The sequence below is a fragment of the Papio anubis genome, chromosome 8 (genome assembly GCF_008728515.1).
Source record: "Papio anubis isolate 15944 chromosome 8, Panubis1.0, whole genome shotgun sequence".
In the NCBI taxonomy this organism is placed as follows: Eukaryota; Metazoa; Chordata; class Mammalia; order Primates; family Cercopithecidae; genus Papio; species Papio anubis.
The window spans coordinates 16,096,632-16,117,193 of NC_044983.1; the positions used below are offsets into that span (position 1 = coordinate 16,096,632).

Sequence of the window (20,562 nt, forward strand, 5' to 3'; positions counted from 1 at the left end):
ATAAACAAAACTTTGTGTTTTGTTTTTTAATTCGTACAAAAGACCTTATTGTGATAAAGTTCAATGGTATAGGTAAACAAAAGAAAAAAAAACTATCACCCATAATTTTTTTATCCTACCAACATTTTGCTTGCCGTACCAACATTCTGTAAACCTTTCAGTAATATTTTGTACACATGTGCATATTCTGCTTTTTTCATTTACTGTACCGTAAACTTCTTTCTAGATCATTATTTTTCTACTGCATTTTTTCAGGATTTATTACCTTTATTTTTATTTTATTTTATTTTTTATTTTTGTGAGTATTTAGTAGATGTATATATTTATGGGGTATATGTGAAATAGTTTGATATAGGCATGCAATATGTAATAATCACATCATGGTAAATGGGGTATCCATCCCCTCAAGCATTTAACCTTTGTGTTGCAAGCAATCCAGTTATACTCTTTTAGTTATTTTTAAATGTATAAATTATTGACTGTAGTCACCCTATTGTGCTGTTAAATAATGCATCTTATTCATTCGTTCTACTTTTTGTACCCATTAACCATCTCCCCTATTCCCTACTGCGCTTCATAGCCTCTGGTAAAACCATCCTTGTACACTTCATCTCCATGAGTTAAATTGTTTTAATTTTTAGCTCCCACAAGTGAGAACAAAGACAAACAGAAAGAAGTTTGTCTTTCTGTGCCTGGCTAACTTCACTTAACATAATGACCTCCAGTTCCATCCACGTTGTTGCAGATGACAAGGTCTCATTATTTTTTATGACTGAATAGTACTCCATTGTGTGTATGTACCACATTTTCTTTATCCGTTCATCTGTTGATGGACACTTAGGTTGCTTCCAAATCTTGGTTGTTGTGAACAGCACTGCAACTAACATGGGTGTGCAGATACCCCTTTAATACACTGATGTCCTTTCTTTTCTGTATATACCCAGCAGTGGGATTGCTGGATCATATGATAGCTCTAGCTCTATTTTTAGTTTCTTGAGCAACTTCTAAACTGTTCTTCAGAGGGGTTATACTAATTTACATTCCCACCAGCAGTGTATGAGAGTTTCCTTTTCTGGTGAGTTTCCACATCCTAACCAGCATTTGTTATTACCTGTCTTTGGGATAAGTGCCATTTTAACAGGTGAGATGATTTCTCGTTGTAGTTTTGATTTGCATTTCTGTGATCATGTTGAGAACCTTTTATATGCCTGTTTGCTATTTGTATCTGGACTTTTGAGAAATGTGTATTCAGATCTTTTGCACATTTTTAAATTAGATTATTAGATTTTTTCCTATAGAGTTGTTTGAACTCTTTATATAATGCTGGTTATTAATCCCTTGTCAGATGGATGGTTTGCACATATTTTCTCTCATTCTGTGGGTTGTCTTTTCACTTTGTTGTTTCTTTTGTTGTGCAGAAGCTTTTTAACTTGATGTGATCCCGTTTGTCTTCTTTTGCGTTGGTTGCCAGTGCTTGTGGGATATTACTCAAGAAATTTTTGCCTAGACCAATGTCCTGCAGAGTTTCCCCACTGTTTTCATATAGTAGTTTCATAGTATGAGGTCTTAGATTTATGTCTTTAATCCATTTTGATTTGACTTTTGTATATGGTGAGAGATAGAGGTCTAGTTTCATTCTTTTGCTTATGGATATCCATTTATCCCAACACCGTTTACTGTGAAGAGACTGTCTTTTCCCCAGTGTATGTTCTTGGCACCTTTGTTGAAAATGAGTTTATTGTAGGTATGTGGATTTGTTTCTGAGTTCTCTGTTCTATTGGTCTATGTGTCTGTTGTTTTTATGCCAGTACCATGCTGTTTTGGTTACTATAGCTGTGTAGTATAATTTGAAGGCAGGTAACGTGATTCTTCCAGTTTTGTTGTTTTTGCTCAGGATAGCTTTGGCTATTCTGAGCTTTTTTTGTGGTGCTGTATAAATTTTAGGATTCTTTTTTCTAATTCTGTGAAGAATGTCATTGGTATTTTGATCACAATTGCATTGAATCTGTAGATTGCTTTGGGGAGTACAGACTTTTTTTTTTTTTTAATACTTTTAAGTTCTAGGGTACATGCGCACAGTGTGCAGGTTTGTTACATGTGTATACATGTGCCATGTTGGTGTGCTGCACCCATTAACTCGTCATTTGCATTAGGTATATCTCCTAATGCTGTCCCTTCCCCCACACCCTCCCCACAATAGGACCCAGTGTGTGATGATCCCCTTCCTGTGTCCAAGTGATCTCATTGTTCAGTTCCCACCTATGAGTGAGAACATGCGGTATTTGGTTTTCTGTTCTTGCGATAGTTTGCTGAGAATGATGGTTTCCAGCTGCATCCATGTCCCTACAAAGGACACGAACTCATCCTTTTTTTTTTTTTTTTTTTTTTTTTTTGAGACAGAGTGTCGCTCTGTCACCCAGGCTGGAGTGCAGTGGCCAGATCTCAGCTCACTGCAAGCTCCGCCTCCCGGGTTCACGCCATTCTCCTGCCTCAGCCTCCCGAGTAGCTGGGACTACAGGCGCCTGCCACCTCGCCCGGCTAGTTTTTTGTATTTTTTAGTAGAGACGGGGTTTCACCGTGTTAGCCAGGATGGTCTCGATCTCCTGACCTCGTGATCCGCCCGCCTCGGCCTCCCAAAGTGCTGGGATTACAGGCTTGAGCCACCGCGCCCGGCCAAACTCATCCTTTTTTATGGCTGCATAGTATTCCATGGTGTATATGTGCCACATTTTCTTAATCCAGTCTGTCACTGATGGACATTTGGGTTGATTCCAAGTCTTTGCTATTGTGAATAGTGCCGCAATAAACATATGTGTGCGTGTGTCTTTATAGCAGCATGACTTACAATCCTTTGGGTATATCCCCAGTAAGGGGATGGCTGGGTCAAATGGTATTTCTAGTTCTAGATCCTTGAGGAATAAATTTCCCTCTACACACTGCTTTAAATGTGTCCCAGAGATTCTGGTATGTTGTATCTTTGTTCTTATTGGTTTCAAAGAACATCTTTATTTCTGCCTTCATTTCGTTATGTACCCAGTAGTCATTCAGGAGCAGGTTGTTCAGTTTCCATGTAGTTGAGCGGTTTTGATTGAGTTTCTTAGTCCTGAGTTCTAGTTTGATTGCACTGTGGTCTGAGAGACAGTTTGTTATAATTTCTGTTCTTGTACATTTGCTGAGGAGTGCTTTACTTCCAATTACGTGGTCAATTTTGGAGTAAGTACGATGTGTTGCTGAGAAGAATGTATATTCTGTTGATTTGGGGTGGAGAGTTCTATAGATGTCTATTAGGTCTGCTTGCTGCAGAGATGAGTTCAATTCCTGGATATCCTTGTTAACTTTCTGTCTCGTTGATCTGTCTAATGTTGACAGTGGGGTGTTAAAGTCTCCCATTATTATTGTATGGGAGTCTCTAAGTCTCTTGGTAAGTCTCTAAGGACTTCCTTTATGAATCTGGGTGCTCCTGTATTGGGTGCATATATGTAGGATAGTTAGCTCTTCCTGATGAATTGATCTCTTTACCATTATGTAATGGTCGTCTTTGTCTCTTTTGATCTTTGATGGTTTAAAGTCTGTTTTATCAGAGACTAGGATTGCAACGCCTGCTTTTTTTGTTTTCCATTTGCTTGGTAGATCTTCCTCCATCCCTTTATTCTGAGCCTATGTATGTCTCTGCGTGTGAGATGGGTCTCTTGAATACAGCAAACTGATGGGTCTTGACTCTTTATCCAATTTGCCAGTCTGTGTCTTTTAACTGGACCATTTAGTCCATTCACATTTAAGGTTAATATTGTTATGTGTGAACTTGATCCTGTCAGTGTGATATTAGCTGGTTATTTCGCTCGCTAGTTGATGCAGTTTCTTCCTAGCATTGATTGACTTTACATTTTGACGTGTTTTTGCAATGGCTGGTACCTGTTGTTCCTTTCCATGTTTAGTGCTTCCTTCAGGATCTCTTGTAGGGCAGGCCTGGTGGTGACAAAATCTCTAAGCATTTGCTTGTCTGTAAAGGATTTTATTTCTCTGTCACTTATGATACTTAGTTTGGCTGGATATGAAATTCTGGGCTTAAAATTCTTTTCTTTAAGAATGTTGAATATTGGCCCCCACTCTCTTCTGGCTTGGAGAGTTTCTGCCAAGAGATCTGCTGTTAGTCTGATGGGCTTCCCTTTGTGTGTAACCTGACCTTTCTCTCTGGCTGCCCTTAACATTTTTTCCTTCATTTCAACTTCGGTGAATCTGACAATTGTGTGTCTTGGAATTGCGCTTCTTGAGGAGTATCTTTGTGTCATTCTCTGTATTTCCTGAATTTGAATGTTGGCCTGCCTTTCTAGGTTGGGGAAGTTCTCCTGGATGATATCCTGCAGAGTGTTTTCCAACTTGGTTCCATTTTCCCCATCACTTTCAGGCACACCAATCAGACGTAGATTTGGTCTTTTCACATAATCCCATATGTCTTGGAGGCTTTGTTCATTTCTTTTTACTCTTTTTTCTCTACACTTCTCATCTCGCTTCATTTCATTCATTTGATCTTCAATTACTGATACTCTTTCTTCCAGTTGATCAAGTCGGTTACTGAAGCTTGTGCATTTGTCATGTAGTTCTTGTGTTATGGTTTTCATCTCTATCAGTTCTTTTAAGGTCTTCTCTGCATTGATTAGTTATCCATTCATCCATTCTTTTTTCAAGGTGTTTAGTTTCTTTGCACTGGTTATGTAGTTCCTCCTTTAGCTCTGAGAAGTTTGATCGATTGAAGCCTTCTTCTCTCGACTTGTCAAAGTCATTCTCCGTCCAGCTTTGTTCCATTGTTGGTGATGAGCTGCGTTCCTTTGGAGGGGGAGATGCGCTCTGATTTTTTGAATTTCCAGCTTTTCTGCCCTGCTTTTCCCCCATCTTTGTGGTTTTATCTGCCTTTGGTCTTTGACGATGGTGATGTACTGATGGGTTTTTGGTGTGGGTGTCCTTTCTGTTTGTTAGTTTTCCTTCTAACAGTCAGGACCCTCAGCTGTAGGTCTGTTGGAGTTTGCTTGAGGTCCACTCCAGACCCTGTTTGCCTGAGTGTCAGCAGCAGAGGCTGCAGAAGATAGAATATTGGTGAACAGCGAGTGTTGCTGTCTGATTGTTGCTCTGGAATCTTCGTCTCAGGGGTGTACCCTGCCACGTGAGGTGTGAGGTGTCGGTCTGCACCTAGTGGGGCATGTCTCCTAGTTAGGCCACTTGGGTCAGGGACCCACTTGAGCAGGCAGTCTGTCTGTTCTCAGATCTCAGCCTCCGTGCTGGGATATCCACTGCTGCCTTAAAAGCTGTCAGACAGGGGCATTTACCTCTGTCAAGGTTTCTGCTGCTTTTTGTTTAGCTATGCCCTGTACCCAGAGGAGGAGTCTATAGAGGCAGGCCGGCCTCCTTGAGCTGCGGTGGGCTCCACCCAATTCGAGCTTCCCGGTGGCTTTGTTTACCTACTTAAGCCTCAGCAATGGCGGGTGCCCCTCCCCCAGCCTCATTGCCGCCTTGCAGTTAGATCTCAGATTGCTGTGCTAGCAATGAGGGAGGCTCCGTGGGCATGGGATCCTCTGGGCCAGGTGTGGGATATAATCTCCTGGTGTGCTGTTTGTTAAGACCCTTGGTAAGGCGCGGTATTCGGGTGGGAGTTACCCGATTTTCCAGGTGTTGTGTGTCTCAATTTCCTTTGGTTAGGAAAAGGAATTCCCTTACCCCTTGCGCTTCCCAGGTGAGGCGATGCCTCGCCCTGCTTCAGCTGTCGCTGGTGGGGCTGCACCCACGGACCAGGGCCAACTGTCCAACATGCCCTAATGAGATGAACCCGGTACCTCAGTTGAAAATGCAGAAATCGCCCGTCTTCTGTGTCGCTCACGCTGGGAGCTGGAGGCTGGAGCTGTTCCTATTCCCAGACATTTTAAGAATACTGATTTTCCAATCCATGAACATGGAATATCTTTCCATTTTTGTGTCTTTTAAAATTTCTTTTCATCAGTGTTTTATAGTTTTCATTGTAGAGATCTTTCACTTATTTGGTTAATTCTTAGATATTTAATTTTATTTGTGTCTGTTGTAAATGAGATTACTGTTGGCATATGGAAATGCTGCTGATTTTTGTGTGTTGACTTTATATGCTGCAACTTTACTGAATTTGTTGATCGGTTCTAATAGTATTCTTGTGGAGTCTTTAGGCTTTTCCAAGTATAAGATTATATATATTATAAACAAACAAGGATAATTTGATTCTTCCTTTCTAATTTGGATTCCCTTTATTTCTTTCTCTTGTCTGATTACTAGGTAGGACTAGTCTAGCTAGGACTTGCAGGACTATGTTGAATAACAGTGGTGAAAGTGGGCATCCCTATTGTGTTCCAGATCATAAAGGAATGGGTTTTAGTTTTTCCCCATTTTGTATAATATTAGCTGTGGGTCTGTTGTATATGGATTCTAGTATGTTGAGGTATGTTTTTTCTATACCCAGTTTTTTGAGGGCTTTTATCAGGAATCAGATGGTTTTTCAGCATCGGTTAAAATGATCATATGGATTTTGTCCTTCATTCTGTTGACAATATATATTACAATGATTGATTTACCTATGTTGAACCATCCTTGCATCCCTGGGATAAATCCCACTTGGTCATGATGGATCGTCTTTTTAATGTATTGTTGAATTCCGAGGTATTGGTTGTAATGTCTCCCTTTTCATCTCTGATATTATTTGGGTTTTTTATCTTTTATTTCTTAGTCTGGTTAATGGTTTGCCAATTTTATGTATCTTTTAAAATACCAACTTTTTGTTTCGTTGCTCTTTTGTGTTTTCTTTATTTCAATTTCATTTATTTCTGCTTTGATCTTTATTATTTCTTCTATTTTGGGTTTGGTTTGCTCATGCTTTTCTTGTTTTTTAACATGCATTATTGTTTTCATGTCTGTTACATATATTCTTTTGGATTTGAGGTTACCATGAGGATTGCAAATACTGTCTTGTAACCCAGTATTTTAAACTGATGATAACACTGACTGCATAAACAAACAAGCTAACAAAATGAAAACTCATGTAAATGTTAACTTTGTTCTCCTGCTTTTTAACTTTTTGTTGTTTCTCTTTATATCTTATTGTACTATGTCTTGAAAAGTTGTTGTAGTACTATTTTTGATTGGTTTTATATTGATAATATATATTTTATATTGATATATATGTATTTGATTTTATATTGATCATCATTTTGTCTTTCCACTTAAGAGTAGTTTACACACCACAATTACAGTGTTATAATATTCTGTGTACTTTCTATTACCGGTGAGTTTTGTACCTTCACATGATATCTTATTGCTCATTAATGTCTTCTTTTAGATGGAAAGAAAGTATTTAATATTTAGTATTTCTTGTCAGACAAGTCTGGTGTTGATGAAATCCCTCAGCTTTTGTCTGGGAAGGTATTTCTCCTTCATGTTTGAAGGATATTTTTTCTGGATATACTATTCTAGGGTAAAAGTTTTCTTCCTTCAGCACTGGAAATATGTCATGACACTGTCTCCTGACCTGTAAGGATTCTAGTGACAAGTCTACTGTCAGATATATTGGAACTCTATTATATGTTGTTTCTTTTCTCTTGCCGCTTTTAGGGACCTTTATCCTTCATGTTTGCGAGTTTGATTATTAAATGCCATGAGATAGTCTTGTTTGAATTAAACTATCTTGGTTTTCTGTAACCTTCTTGTACTTGAATGTTGTTAATCTTCCTACCTGTCTCTCTCTACCCCCTCTTTAAGGCCAATAACTTAGATTTGTCTTATTGAGGTTATTTTCCAGATCCTGTAGGTGTGCTTTATTGTTTTTTATTTTTTTTCTTTTGTCTCCTCAAATTGTGTTTTCAAAGAGCCTATCTTCAAGCTAATTATTTAGCTTGATCAATTCTATTAAGAGATTGATGCATTCTTTAGTATGTCAGTTGCGTTTTTCAGCTCTAGAATTTCTGCTTGATTCTTTTAAATTATTTCAATCTGTTTGTTAAATTTATCTATGAATACAGAATTCTGAATTCCCAGCCAGGTGCTATGGCTCACACCTGTGATCCCAGCACTTTGGGAGGCCGAGGCGGGTGATTACTTGAGGTCAGGAATTTGAGAGCAGCCTGGTCAACACAGTGAAACCGCGCGTCTACCACAACATACAAAAAAAAAAAATAGCTGGACATGGTGGTACGCATCTATAATGATGGCTACTCGGGAGGCTGAGGCAGGAGAATCGCTTGAACCCGGGAGGTGGAGGTTGCAGCGAGCCAAGCTTGTGCCACTGCACCCTAGCCTGGGTGACAGAGCAAGGCTCCGTCTGAAAAAAAAAAAAAAATCTGAATTCCCTTCCTATCTTGAATTTCTTTGAGTTTCCTCAAAACAGCTATTTTGAATTCTCTGTCTGAAAGGTCACATCTCTCTGTTTCTCCTGGATTGGCCACTAGTGCCTTATTTGGTCCCTTTGTTGAGGTCATGATTTTCTGTATGACCTTGATGCTTGTGGATGTTTGTCGGTGTCTGGGCATTGAGAGTTAGATATTTTTTGTAGGCCTCACAGTTTGGGCTTGTTTGTGCCATTCTTCTTGGGAAAGCTTTCCAGGTATTCAAAGGGACTTGGGTCCCAAGCCCAAAAACACTGTGGTTTTTGCAGACTCGTAGAGGTGTACCACTTTGGTGATTTTGGATAAGATCCAGAATAATTCTCTGAATTACCAGGCGGAAACTTTTGTTCTCTTCCTTTATTTTTTCTCAAATAAGTGGAATCTCTGTTATGAAATGCCTGGAGCTGGAGATGGGGTGATGGAGGCACCTGTATGGTGACTACCCCTGGGACTATGCTGGGTCATACCTAAAGCCAGCACAGCACAGCACTGAGGCTTGCCCAAGACCCTCTGTAACCGCTCCCTGGCTACCGCCTAAATTCGCTCAAGGCCGTAGGGCTCCTACCATTAAAAGGTGGGGAAGCCAGCCGGGTTTGTGTCTTTCCCTTCAGGGCAGTGAGTTCCCCCAGGTCCCTATCGGGTCCACAGATTACATCCTTGAGCTTAGACATCTACCTGGTATTCTGTCCTACTGTGGCTAACCTGGCCTTAAAGCCACAAGACAAAGTCCTTCCCACTCTTACCTCTGCTTTCCATAGGCAGCAGAGCCTCTCCTGGTGGCTGCCACCACCACCACCGGCCCATGAGTTCTGCTAACATTCATTTAAAGCCCAAGGGCTTTTTAGTCAGCTTGTGGTGAATGCTGCCAGGCCTGGGACTCACCCTTCAGGGCAGTGGGCTCTCCTCTGGCCCAGGGCAGGTGCCAAGTTCTTGAATTGTGGATCCCAAGAGCCTGCTTAGTGCTCTACCCCAGTGTGATCACACTGGTACCTCAGGTGCCAGACAAAGTCCCCTTTTTCCTCTCCTTTTCTCAAGCAGAAGGAATCTTTCACCATAGCCACCACAGCTCAGTATACGTTGGGCCTCACCTGAAGCCAGAACATCTCTGAGTCTCACCCAAGGCCCGTGGCATACTACATGGGTGTCACTGTCAGTTATTCAAGGTCCAAAGCCTCTTTAGTCAGCAGGTTAAGATTAAGCCAAGATTAAGCCTTCCAGGACTGGGTCCTTCCCTTTAAGGCAGTGGATTTCCTTTTGGGCCAGAGTGTGTCTAAAAATGTCATCTTGGAGCTAGGGCCTGGAATGGGGACCTCACGACTCTGCCTCTGTCCTGCTGTAGCTGGAGCTGACCTCGTATGCAAGATGCAACACAAAGTCCTTTTTATTCCTTGCTCTCGTCTCCTGAAGCAGAAGGTGTCACTTGCACTGCTGCAGTCAGTGCTGCCTGGGGTTGGAGGAAGGGTGGCGTCAGCAATTCGAGACAGTCTTTCCTACCCTCTTTAGTGCCCCTTTCAGCAATACGACGTTAAAAGCAAGTACCATCATTACTCACCTGGTTTTTATTCTTATAATGGTGCTTTTTTTGGTGTGTAGTTGTTAAAATTTGGTGTTCCAGAAGGGGAAGATGATTGGTAGAGGCTTCTGTTCTGCCATCTTGCTCCACCCCTGTCTTTTTTTTTTTTTTTTAATGGTTCCACAACATTCATTCCAAAATATTTATAAAATGCCTACTTAATGCCAGGTTTGGCAGACCTAGCAGTGAACAAGGCCTTTGCTCTCATGGAGCTTGCATGCTAGAGTAGGAATATAGACTGAAGTAACATAAGTAAATATAAGACATTTAAGTAACTGTATATCAGGTAATGATACGGGCCATGCACATAATTAAAATTTGACAATATGATGGTGTCTGTTTTATATTGGGTGATCAGGGAAAGCTTCTAATGAGGGAACATTTAAGCAGAGACATGACTGAGGAGCCAGTGTAAACCAGGATGATTCCAGACAGAGTGCAATGGCCTTAAGGTAGGAATTAGCTTCACATGTTGAAGGAAGTAGAGGGAAAGCCTATATGGTTGGAGGATATTTGTATGAGACTAAGTTGAAAGGGAGGCGAGGGCTAATTGTGTAAAGTATTACAGGCCATGATTAGAAGTTTGGACTTTGCTCAAAGTTTGAAGGGAAACTCCTAGAAGGTTTTAAGCAGGAGAGAAACTAAGTCTGCTTTGTTTTTAGAAAATTGATTATAAGGGGGTCAGGAGTGCAGTGAGACCAGAAGAGAAATGATAACGGCTTAGATTCGGGTGGTGTAAAGAAATACATAATTGGGATATAGTTAGGAAATCAGTAGGTCCTACTAATGGTTAGAGTGTCGGGAGATAGAGAAAACTGGCTGGGAGGAAATACGATTTACTGAAATGAAGAAGGCTTGGGAGAAGGGGGAGATGAAGAGTTCTTTTTTGGTGGGGGGGGGGCGGCGGTGGTTTGAAACAGAGGCTCACTCTATTACCCAGGCTGGAATGCAATGGCGCGACCTCGGCTTACTGTAACCTCTGCCTCCTTGGTTTAAGTGATTCTCCTGCCTCAGCCTCCCAAGTAGCTGGGACTACAGGTGCGTGCCACCATGCCCGGCTTATTTTTGTATTTTTAGTAGAGATGGTGTTTCCCTATGTTGACCACGCTGGCCTTGAACTTGTGACCTCAAGTGATGCACCCGCCTGGGCCTCCCAAAGTGCTGGGATTATAGGCTCGAGCCACCGTGCCAGCTGAGAGTTTTATTTTGGACTTTAAAATTGAACTGTCTTGGCCGGGCGCGGTGGCTCAAGCCTGTAATCCCAGCACTTTGGGAGGCCGAGACGGGCGGATCACGAGGTCAGGAGATCGAGACCATCCTGGCTAACACAGTGAAACCCCGTCTCTACTAAAAATACAAAAAACTAGCCGGGCGTGGTGGCGGCGCCTGTAGTCCCAGCTACTCGGGAGGCTGAGGCAGGAGAATGGCGGGAACCCGGGAGGCGGAGCTCGCAGTGAGCCGAGATCGCGCCACTGCACTCCAGCCTGGGCGACAGAGCGAGACTCCGCCTCAAAAAAAAAAAAAAAAAATTGAACTGTCTTTTAGACAACCAGAGAGCAGCCAAGTAGTCATTTGGTTACTCAGCGAATTCCAGGCACAGCTGGAGATAGACATAAGGTAGTTTATAGCATGTAGCTGCTGCCTAAAGCCAGGTCATTTGATGTGAGAATAGACAGAGGCCTTCAACTGGGATGTGGGACCAGGTGATTCAGCATTTGTAAGTTGTACAAAAGCAGAGCCAGAGTTGACCAAGAAGGACTGCAAGGAGTTAGTTATGTTGATGGCTGCTATGAGGTCAAGTAGTCATAGAATACAATTTTCTATTAATTAATTTTTCAGTCCCTATTGTTAAATATTTGTGTTTATTCTGGTTTCTTTTCCACTATTATAAACACTTCTTCAATGATTGAGGATAATCTGTTTACTTTTGTTTCTTTAGAAACAATTTTTAGACACAAAATTTTTAGTTCAAAGGTCATAAACATTTTTAAAGCTTTTGAGACATGCTAAATTGTCCTTCAGAGAAACTAACCAGTTTATATTTCCATCAACATTGAAAGTGTCAGACTGGTAAGCAGTACTGTTAATTTTATTTAATAACATTGATCAGGGCAGATGGAGACGTGCAACAAATGGAATAGGAAGACAGGACTTATTTCTGAGATGGCACTCATTACATTCTAATTTAAAATGGAAATTTTAACAATTAGAAGTGAAAAGTAATTGTTATCTTTTCATCCAGATATGGTAAACTACAAAATACATTGTCACTGGGCTAGTTTCGTATAACGTACTTATACTTCTCTTGGTAAGACATGTACCACAGAGAATTGCTTTCAGTGTGCTTATATTTCTTCCCTCAGCAGAAGTAATTGCTTTTTTTGAAATGTTTTGAGAGAAGAGAGATCTTTGAGAAAGCACCTGTACAAACTGCTTTCTCTGAAGATACAGCAGAGTATCTGACTTTACAACAGAGGAAAAAGTCAGCTGATAGTGTCCAGATTATTCCATCTAAAAACAGAAACAGCCTTGTTCTGGGCAATTGCAATAGTTCCTAAACGGCCTTACTGTCCTTTTGCTGCTGCTTCTAACCTTTCAACCCTCCTAGTAGAGTTGTTAGCACTTCTAAGGCCTTGGCACTTGCTAATACCTCTACCTGGAATGCTCTTCCTTCAGATACCTACCTGCATGGCTTGTTCTCTTGAACTCCTCAAGTGTTTGGTCAAATGTTAACTGTTGCTGAGTAAACCTCTCCCTTATCCTTTACCTGCTTTCCTTTACCTTCATAATGCTTGCATGCCACCTTTCACCTATGTAATATTTATCTGCCTCTCCATACTAAAATACAAGATCCATGACGTCTGAGATGTTGATCTGTTTTGGTCACTGTCCGAAAATAATAACTGCACATCGTAGACACTCAGTAAACATTAATGAATTAATAAATGACTGGACTCTTCAACCCTCAACTGTAGTTGAGCTCTTTAGACTCTGTAAGTGTGAAAACAGCTGACCCATAGGATAAAGACCAGGTTCAGTATCACTCACAAAACCTTTTACAGCATGGTCTGGTCTCTTAAACCTTGTGTCGTACTTGACATGATTGAAAAAGGCACATCGCCCACATTGTGTCTTTTACGGAGAATGACCTTCTCCTCTTCCTCTGTCAGTTTCTCCTGTTTTTCAGGAGCCAGTGCAAATGTTGTTGCATGTGTTTACAGGCAGAATTCCTTCCTCTCTTCACTCTTCCTGAGATACTGGGTTCATGCCTTCATTATAGCACTTATGACAAAGGATCATAATTACTTGTATCTCCTCCCTAGAATAGTATCTCATAGTACCTACAGCCAAGAAGTACTTAAGATACTGGATAAAAAGAATTTGAGGGATAAGGCATAAATATATCAGTTTTACCAACTGTTCTGTGAATTTATTTCCTGTTACTTATAAATCTATGTATATATTTACCTTCCATAAAAGAATATACTTATAAATTTTAAGAATGTAGATTTTTTTTTTTTTTTTTTTTTTTTTTTGAGACGGAGTCTCGCTCTGTCGCCCAGGCTGGAGTGCAGTGGCGCAATCTCGGCTCACTGCAAGCTCCGCCTCCCGGGTTCACGCCATTCTCCTGCCTCAGCCTCCCGAGTAGCTGGGACTACAGGCGCCCACAACCGCGCCCGGCTAATTTTTTGTATTTTTAGTAGAGACGGGGTTTCACCGTGGTTTCGATCTCCTGACCTTGTGATCCGCCCGCCTCGGCCTCCCAAAGTGCTGGGATTACAGGCGTGAGCCACCGCGCCCGGCAAGAATGTAGATTTTTAAAATAGATTTTTATCTCAGAGTTTGAAACCATTGCCTCAAGTGAATTGATTTAAATTTTCTCGGTTGTTGCTTGCTTTCATCTTAGGCCGAAATTTTAGCATTAATAGTACAATAAATACTTGTAAACATGTCTTTTAAAAACTAAATTAGGTATAATTGTAGTAATATTTATTTGATATATACAGTTATTTTATAAGGGTTAAAAAAACTGAATGATTTATCTTTATGCTTAGGGAGTGTAGCCTTCAATTAGGAAATTGATTGTTTTTACTATTTTGTGTCTGATTTGATGGAAAAATTATGTAAGTTACATATTATGTGCTCAGAAACTGTCATATAATAAAATATTTAATACTTGAGCAAAATAGAAATCACCTTGATTTTCTGAAATGTTTAAAAAGTCTTGAATTTAAAAGCATTACTTTTTTTTAAAGTGATTTTTCTTAAATGTCTAAGATGTTAGGAAATTAATGGTATTTTAGCTGGCTAAATTGGCTAGTGACACTCTTTAATAGGTTTTCCACTTGACCTTTTAAGCGCTACTGGCATTTCTAGAGTTACCTAAAACACACGACTTATCTTGTTACCTTGTTTAAAATCTAAATTGTTCCTCCTCACTTTACCTGTATAGCCCTGATTTAAGTGATTTCGTTTCATGAGGAAATGAAATAATAAATAATTTAGCATTTCAAAAAGTTTCTGAGGCAAGTAAACAGAGTAGAACTAATAATCTGATTTTAACTATTTATGATGTCTCATTTCACTTCAAATCTTGAGTTTTTTTGTAGGACTGTAGAACTTTTTTTGTTAATTATGCCCAGGCAGCATTATACCCAGTCACCTGAGTTAGACTTCTTGACTCTCTTCATGCCATTACTAGTGAGTCAAAAATGTGTTCTTCTCCTTTGGGTCATCAGTTTCACTTCACTTTCTTCTTTCCAGTAGCATAACCTAAATTCATGTTCTTACCTTTTGCTTAGACTACCTGTCGTAATAGGCATGAAGTAGGCATGAAGTGCATTTTTACTAAGCCATATCCTACCCAAACTCCTTAGTCTTCAAGCGGCTTCACCGCTGGATCTGGTGTGCTTTCCCGTCCTAGCTACTCTCCATCTAGTACATTCACTTCACATTATTCAGCATTTCCCGTATCTACTTTTACTTTTTCACATATTAGCCGTTTGTACAAGTTGTCTTATCTATCCAAGATGTAAAATACTTTAACTCTTTTCTGCCTGACTGAAATATTTCTTCAAAAATATTTGTTGTTGTCTCCAATATGCTCCTATAGCTCCTTAGAGCACCTGGTGGGTGCTTTTAAAAAATATTTATGGCCGGGCGCGGTGGCTCAAGCCTGTAATCCCAGCACTTTGGGAGGCCGAGACGAGCGGATCACGAGGTCAGGAGATCGAGACCATCCTGGCTAACACGGTGAAACCCCGTCTCTACTAAAAAATACGAAAAAACTAGCCGGGCGAGGTGGCGGGCGCCTGTAGTCCCAGCTACTCCGGAGGCTGAGGCAGGAGAATGGCGTGAACCTGGGAGGCGGAGCTTGCAGCGAGCCGAGATCGCGCCACTGCACTCCAGCCTGGGCGACAGAGCAAGACTCCGTCTCAAAAAAAAAAAAAAAAAAAATTTTTTTATTTGTTCAGTAAGTAATGTCTTCTGTGAGCCACTGTATTTTGTGATAAATGAGAATCCCTGCAGTTAAAAAAGTGTTATCTACCAGACAGCACAGAGCTTATAGTGATTATTTATGTACATATCTGACTCCTGCATTAGTATTTGACTCTCTGAAGACAGGCACAGCTTTTTTGTTTTTTTTTTAGTCACCTGTCTTGACACATACATTATTTTAAATGAGCTTAAGTCTGAGAAGGGACCTTGAACATCATCTAGTTTGGCTCCCTTATTTTGTAAATTTTATGGGGTGGGGAGAAAACTGAACTGAAAAAGATTATAGGATTTGCTTAAATGGATTTATAAGAAGAAGAAGGATTAGAACCTTGAGATTACTTGATATGGATGATTTATGGGGTTGACCTCAGAAACTTAACCGTGATTCATATTATTTTGTAGCTCACACCTGCTTCTTAAGAAAGTTTAAGAAGAGACACTTGACTGAAGTGATTTGTTAAGAAAGTAGCAAGGGGGTGATGTTAACCCTCAAGACATTTCAGAATGTCGAAAGATATTTTTAGTTGTTGAGGTGGTGTAGGGAGGAGGTGTTACTGGCATCTAGTGGGTAGAGGCCAGGATGATGCTAAATATCCTGCAATGCACAGGATGTCAATAATGCGAAGGTTGAGAAACCCTGAGTTAGAAAATAATAGGGAATTGGGTAGAAGGTGAGTATGCTTGTAAGAGTATTTGAAATTAACTGAAAACAGAAAGATTGGCAAAATGGAAGCTGTAGCATGAATAGTTCTCCTTAAGGTATAGAAAGGTACAGAAAGGAAGTGGTGAAAAGTACTGGATCAGCCAGTTCTTTTACTGGCTTATCATCTGCTTTCACGGGTCAAAATTGCCAAACCTCTCAATGTGTATGAATAAAGTAGGAGTTTGGCTTTTCTTATGAATGAATATTTCTAAACGGGTATCTGAAAATTGAGGAGCATCTGTGCAAGAAAATTAAAAATTAACATTTTATATTATATGGATTGATTTTCTTTTTTTAAACAATAGGTAAGTTTATATTCTAACCAACTAGGATTTTTCTCAGGAGCACATGGATGAAGTATGCTCCTCGCAGCTTTTAACTTCAGTAAGGCGCATGGTTTTGACCCTTACCCAGCAAAATGATGAGAGCAAAGAGTTTGTAAAGTTCTTTCATAAACAACTTGGAAGTATATTACAGGTAAGAGTTTATACTTGTATGATTTACCAATATTTACCATGTGGTAAGGTTTTTGTGGGGGGCGGGGGCGCAGTGAGGCCTTTTCTTGCATTGTACAATTTATTCAGGTGGACATCCAATCTAGCATCCATTTGGGATGATGTTTTAATACTTTTTAGGTTGTCACTTGGTTAAAATAATATTGTATTATTAGGCCCTGTTAGTATCTTCATTTAATTTGGTCATGTCTAAGGCATATCTCTTACAAGCTTTTATTGGTTTGGTTTATCTTCTCAATGAAAACGTTTTTAGTTTGAAATGTTTAGAAAGTATTCTGTGACTGTTTCTAAAATAATTGGCTAAAGTAATTTGACTAATCTGGGAAATTTCGGAAGCCAGAGACCAGCTGGTTGTAGAGACTTTTTAGGCTGTATCAGTACGCTTAAATTATAGTAAGTCAGTAACTGGGGGAGAATTTGCCTACTGGGAGACATTTAGCAGTGTCTGCAGACATTTTGTTTATCACAGCAAGTAGTGTGAAGAAGGTAGGGAGGGCTGAGAGGAGGACAGGTACTGGCAACTAATGGGTAGAGACCAGGAAGAATCTTGATAAACATTTGACAGTACATGGGACAGTCCCCCACAACGAAGTATTATCTGGTCCTAAATGTCAGTAGGGCCAAGGTTGAGAAATCCCATGTTAGTGTTAATAAAATTACCTTGTTTATTCCTTATGACAGACATCTTTATGTTTACCCAAGTATTTTCCCATTGAGACAGTTCAGTGATATGTATTTTTACTCTACATTAGGTGACACATTTTTCTTTTCGTCTTTATTACAAAATTTTCTAATGAAACTTTGCCTTGTTTCTTCTTTCTTTGTTTAAACTGGTTTTAGATAATCGGTATTAACTTTTTCCTTGGGCTTGATGCAAATTTATATCGCTGTAATTTTCCATTTTGTTAGTATTAAGACTAAAGTATAAATTGTCCTGGCCCCATTAGTACTAATTAGTAATTAGTACTAATAGATAATTTATAAGGACTATAAGACATCAGTGGTGTTGTGCATTGTAGGAACCTCCATTTTAGAATAACACTAAAAGATAAATAATCATTTAAATATTTTTTATTAAGATCCATGTAGCCCTTCCTCAGTTTTGCCTTCTATGATAATTGTGGGTAGATCCCAAAACATTAATTTGGAAATAAGACTTTTTTTCTCAGTCTGAGGTTTGACTGCTTTTCTTTTATCCCATTCTTGATTTTTCCACAAGAGGACATACATGAAGAATAAAAGTAAATTTATATTAAATATTGCCCAGAGTGTTGAAACATTTTTATGAGCTAGAGCTTAAATTACTGTCTTCTACATTTTTCCTTCTGAAACCCGTTCAGGATTTTTTTTCCCACAAAGCACCCAGCATATGTACGTTTTTACCATAATTATACTAGATAAGATAGTCTTTTGGTGGGAGAGAGGGTTAGGCATTGAACATCATAGTTGTTTGCCTGTTTGCTAAATAGTGTAGTCCATATTTTTAGAAAGAAAAAGAGGAGTGGTTTTACTAAAAAATGTCTAGAGTATACTTATTTGAAGATTCTCAACCTAAAATAATCAAAAGGGTCAGAATCTACTTTAAAGAGAGTTGATTCAAGCGCAGTGTGTGAGGGATAGCTGCCTGGGAAGCACAGATTCCAAAGAATAGACATCAGAAGTTTGGGATCATTATATCAGGGGTCCCAAACCCCCAGGCTGGTGAGCAGCAGGCGAGTGAGCAAAGCTTCGTCTGTATTTACAGTTGCTCCTCATGGCTCTCATTACTGCCTGAGCTCCACCTCCTGTAAGATCAGCAGCAGCATTAGATTCTCATAGGAGAGTGAACCCTTCTGTGAACTGCACGTGTGAGGGATCTAGGTTACATGCTCCTTATGAGAATCTAATTCCTGACCTGTCACTGTCTCCCATCACCCCCAAATGAGATCATCTAGTTGCAGGAAAATAAGCTCAGGGCTCCCACTGATTCTACATTATGGTGAGTTGTATAGTTATTTCACTATATGTTACAATGTAATAAACGGCATAATCAATGTAATGTGCTTGAATCATTCTGAAACCTTCCCCCAACCTATGTTTGAGGGAAACATTGTCTTCTGTGAAACCAGGTCCTGGTGCCAGAAAGGTTGGGGACTGCTAATTTATCTGGAGAGAGTTTAGGGAAGCTTAAGAGAATTTCATCATCTTTCTTTATAAGGCTTAATGCGTAGTAAAGGAGGCAGTTAATCTGTAACAAAGATCAGTGGTTAGAAGGCAGGAGGTCTGGTCTCTGATGTCTCCTAGTCATTTACAGAACTAGAACAATGAGGAAGAGAGTTAATGTATTTTCTAAGAGAGTTAATGTATTGTCTAAGAAGGAGAAATCACCAACGTACAAGTTGCCAGGGCTTAATTTCCTCCTTGATATAATATAAATGTAGAGGGTCTTGAAATCCTGTTTTCTTTTACATGATCCTGTATATCAACTTGAATAGAACTTAAGTTTACTTTTGAAGAAAAATTTAAATTAGAATGGTTGGCTTAAGTAAAGAAGGAATGTTTAAAAGTATACTAATGGTACATTTAGAGGTGGAAGATTTTGTCTTTTCCTTTTATAGCACTTACACATATACTACAGCAATAAATAGTATATCTTGTACTGTCAGGGAGCTTTCTGGTATCAGAAATCCCTGTCTGAATACATTTGTGCCCAGCAGTTACATCAAATAGTGACTAAATATAGATGACCATATATGTCCTTCCCTTGTATATACTCTTTAAGCAGGACTAACAACATTCCTACTTAGTAATATAGCAGTATTCTTTACTAATACTAACCTATCTTTCCTTAGTAATCATAAACATTAGTTTTAAGTTTTTCAGTACTTAAAAGTAATTGAAGTTCACTATCTTTAAATTATTTTGTTTATGTTTAAATAGGATTCACTGGCAAAATTTGCTGGCAGAAAACTGAAAGACTGTGGAGAAGATCTTCTTGTAGAGATATCTGAAGTGTTGTTCAATGAATTGGCTTTCTTTAAGCTTATGCAAGATTTGGATAATAATAGTATAACTGTTAAACAGAGATGCAAAAGGAAAATAGAAGCAGCTGGAGTGATACAGTCTTACGCCAAAGAGGTAGATAACATTCATTTTGATTTTAGGATAATTGGCACATAAATACAGTTCTTAATCATTATTATTAACTGAAATCACATTTTACCTCAGCAAAAGTAGTTGTTTTTTGTAATACCAGTTAATCACATTATAAGTCATTACATATGCTAGTCACTTATGGAATTTGAGGAGTAACAGCAGTTGCTCAAGATCAGGAATGCAGACAGAAATTGATGTTAAATGTACATTGTCAGATAATTGTCAGATAACTAGTTCACATTACTGTCCTGTATTCAGGTCTCAAAAGAGGAGAGGAGGACTGGGATCTGGCCCTGGACCAGACCCAGCTGCCTGCCATGGTTGTTATCAATCCCTGTAGATTCTTGGAGAATATGCATTACCCAGAGGTCACTCCCAGTTAACACAAATGCTTATTAGTTAGGGCTTTGGTTTTACATCCCTGTAGTTTGTTCTACCTTGTCAAATTAATTTTGATCACGTGAGATTGGATGACTATTCTGCCTCAACTTGAGGCATACCAGGAAGCCTTTTCCTGACCCTCTCTTATGAGAAGGAAACAAGCCAAGACCCAAATAGAAAGAGATGGCTCTTTTTCCTTACAATCTAAAGTAGACGAAATCAAGCTATCCATTTCACACTTTTCATGATATTTATTTTCTGGATATAAATAAATTTTAGACATTGCTAAGAGCTTGAAGAAAATAAAAGCATGATACTGTAATAAATGATTAGAAAGCAATACAGGATAGGCTCAGGTCTGTAATC

At 39.4% G+C, this 20,562-nt stretch overlaps 1 protein-coding gene across 44 annotated transcripts in view; it reads left to right on the forward strand.

Moving 5' to 3' along the window:
* The window catches only part of PCM1 (pericentriolar material 1), a 110,441-nt gene that overhangs the window by 71,369 nt on the left and 18,510 nt on the right, over positions 1-20,562 (forward strand). For 25 of the 44 annotated variants that reach the window (XR_004185746.1, XM_031669385.1, XM_031669390.1 and 22 more), the window contains 2 exons: positions 16,496-16,642; positions 19,600-19,797. Coding sequence is in view for 42 of the 44 variants with exons in the window: in XM_031669385.1 (XP_031525245.1) it covers positions 16,496-16,642; positions 19,600-19,797 (345 nt within the window). In the remaining 2 variants the exon portion in view is untranslated. The remainder of the gene's footprint in view (positions 1-16,495; positions 16,643-19,599; positions 19,798-20,562) is intronic. The other 19 variants (XR_004185747.1, XM_031669392.1, XM_031669396.1 and 16 more) reach the window with 1 other exon arrangement.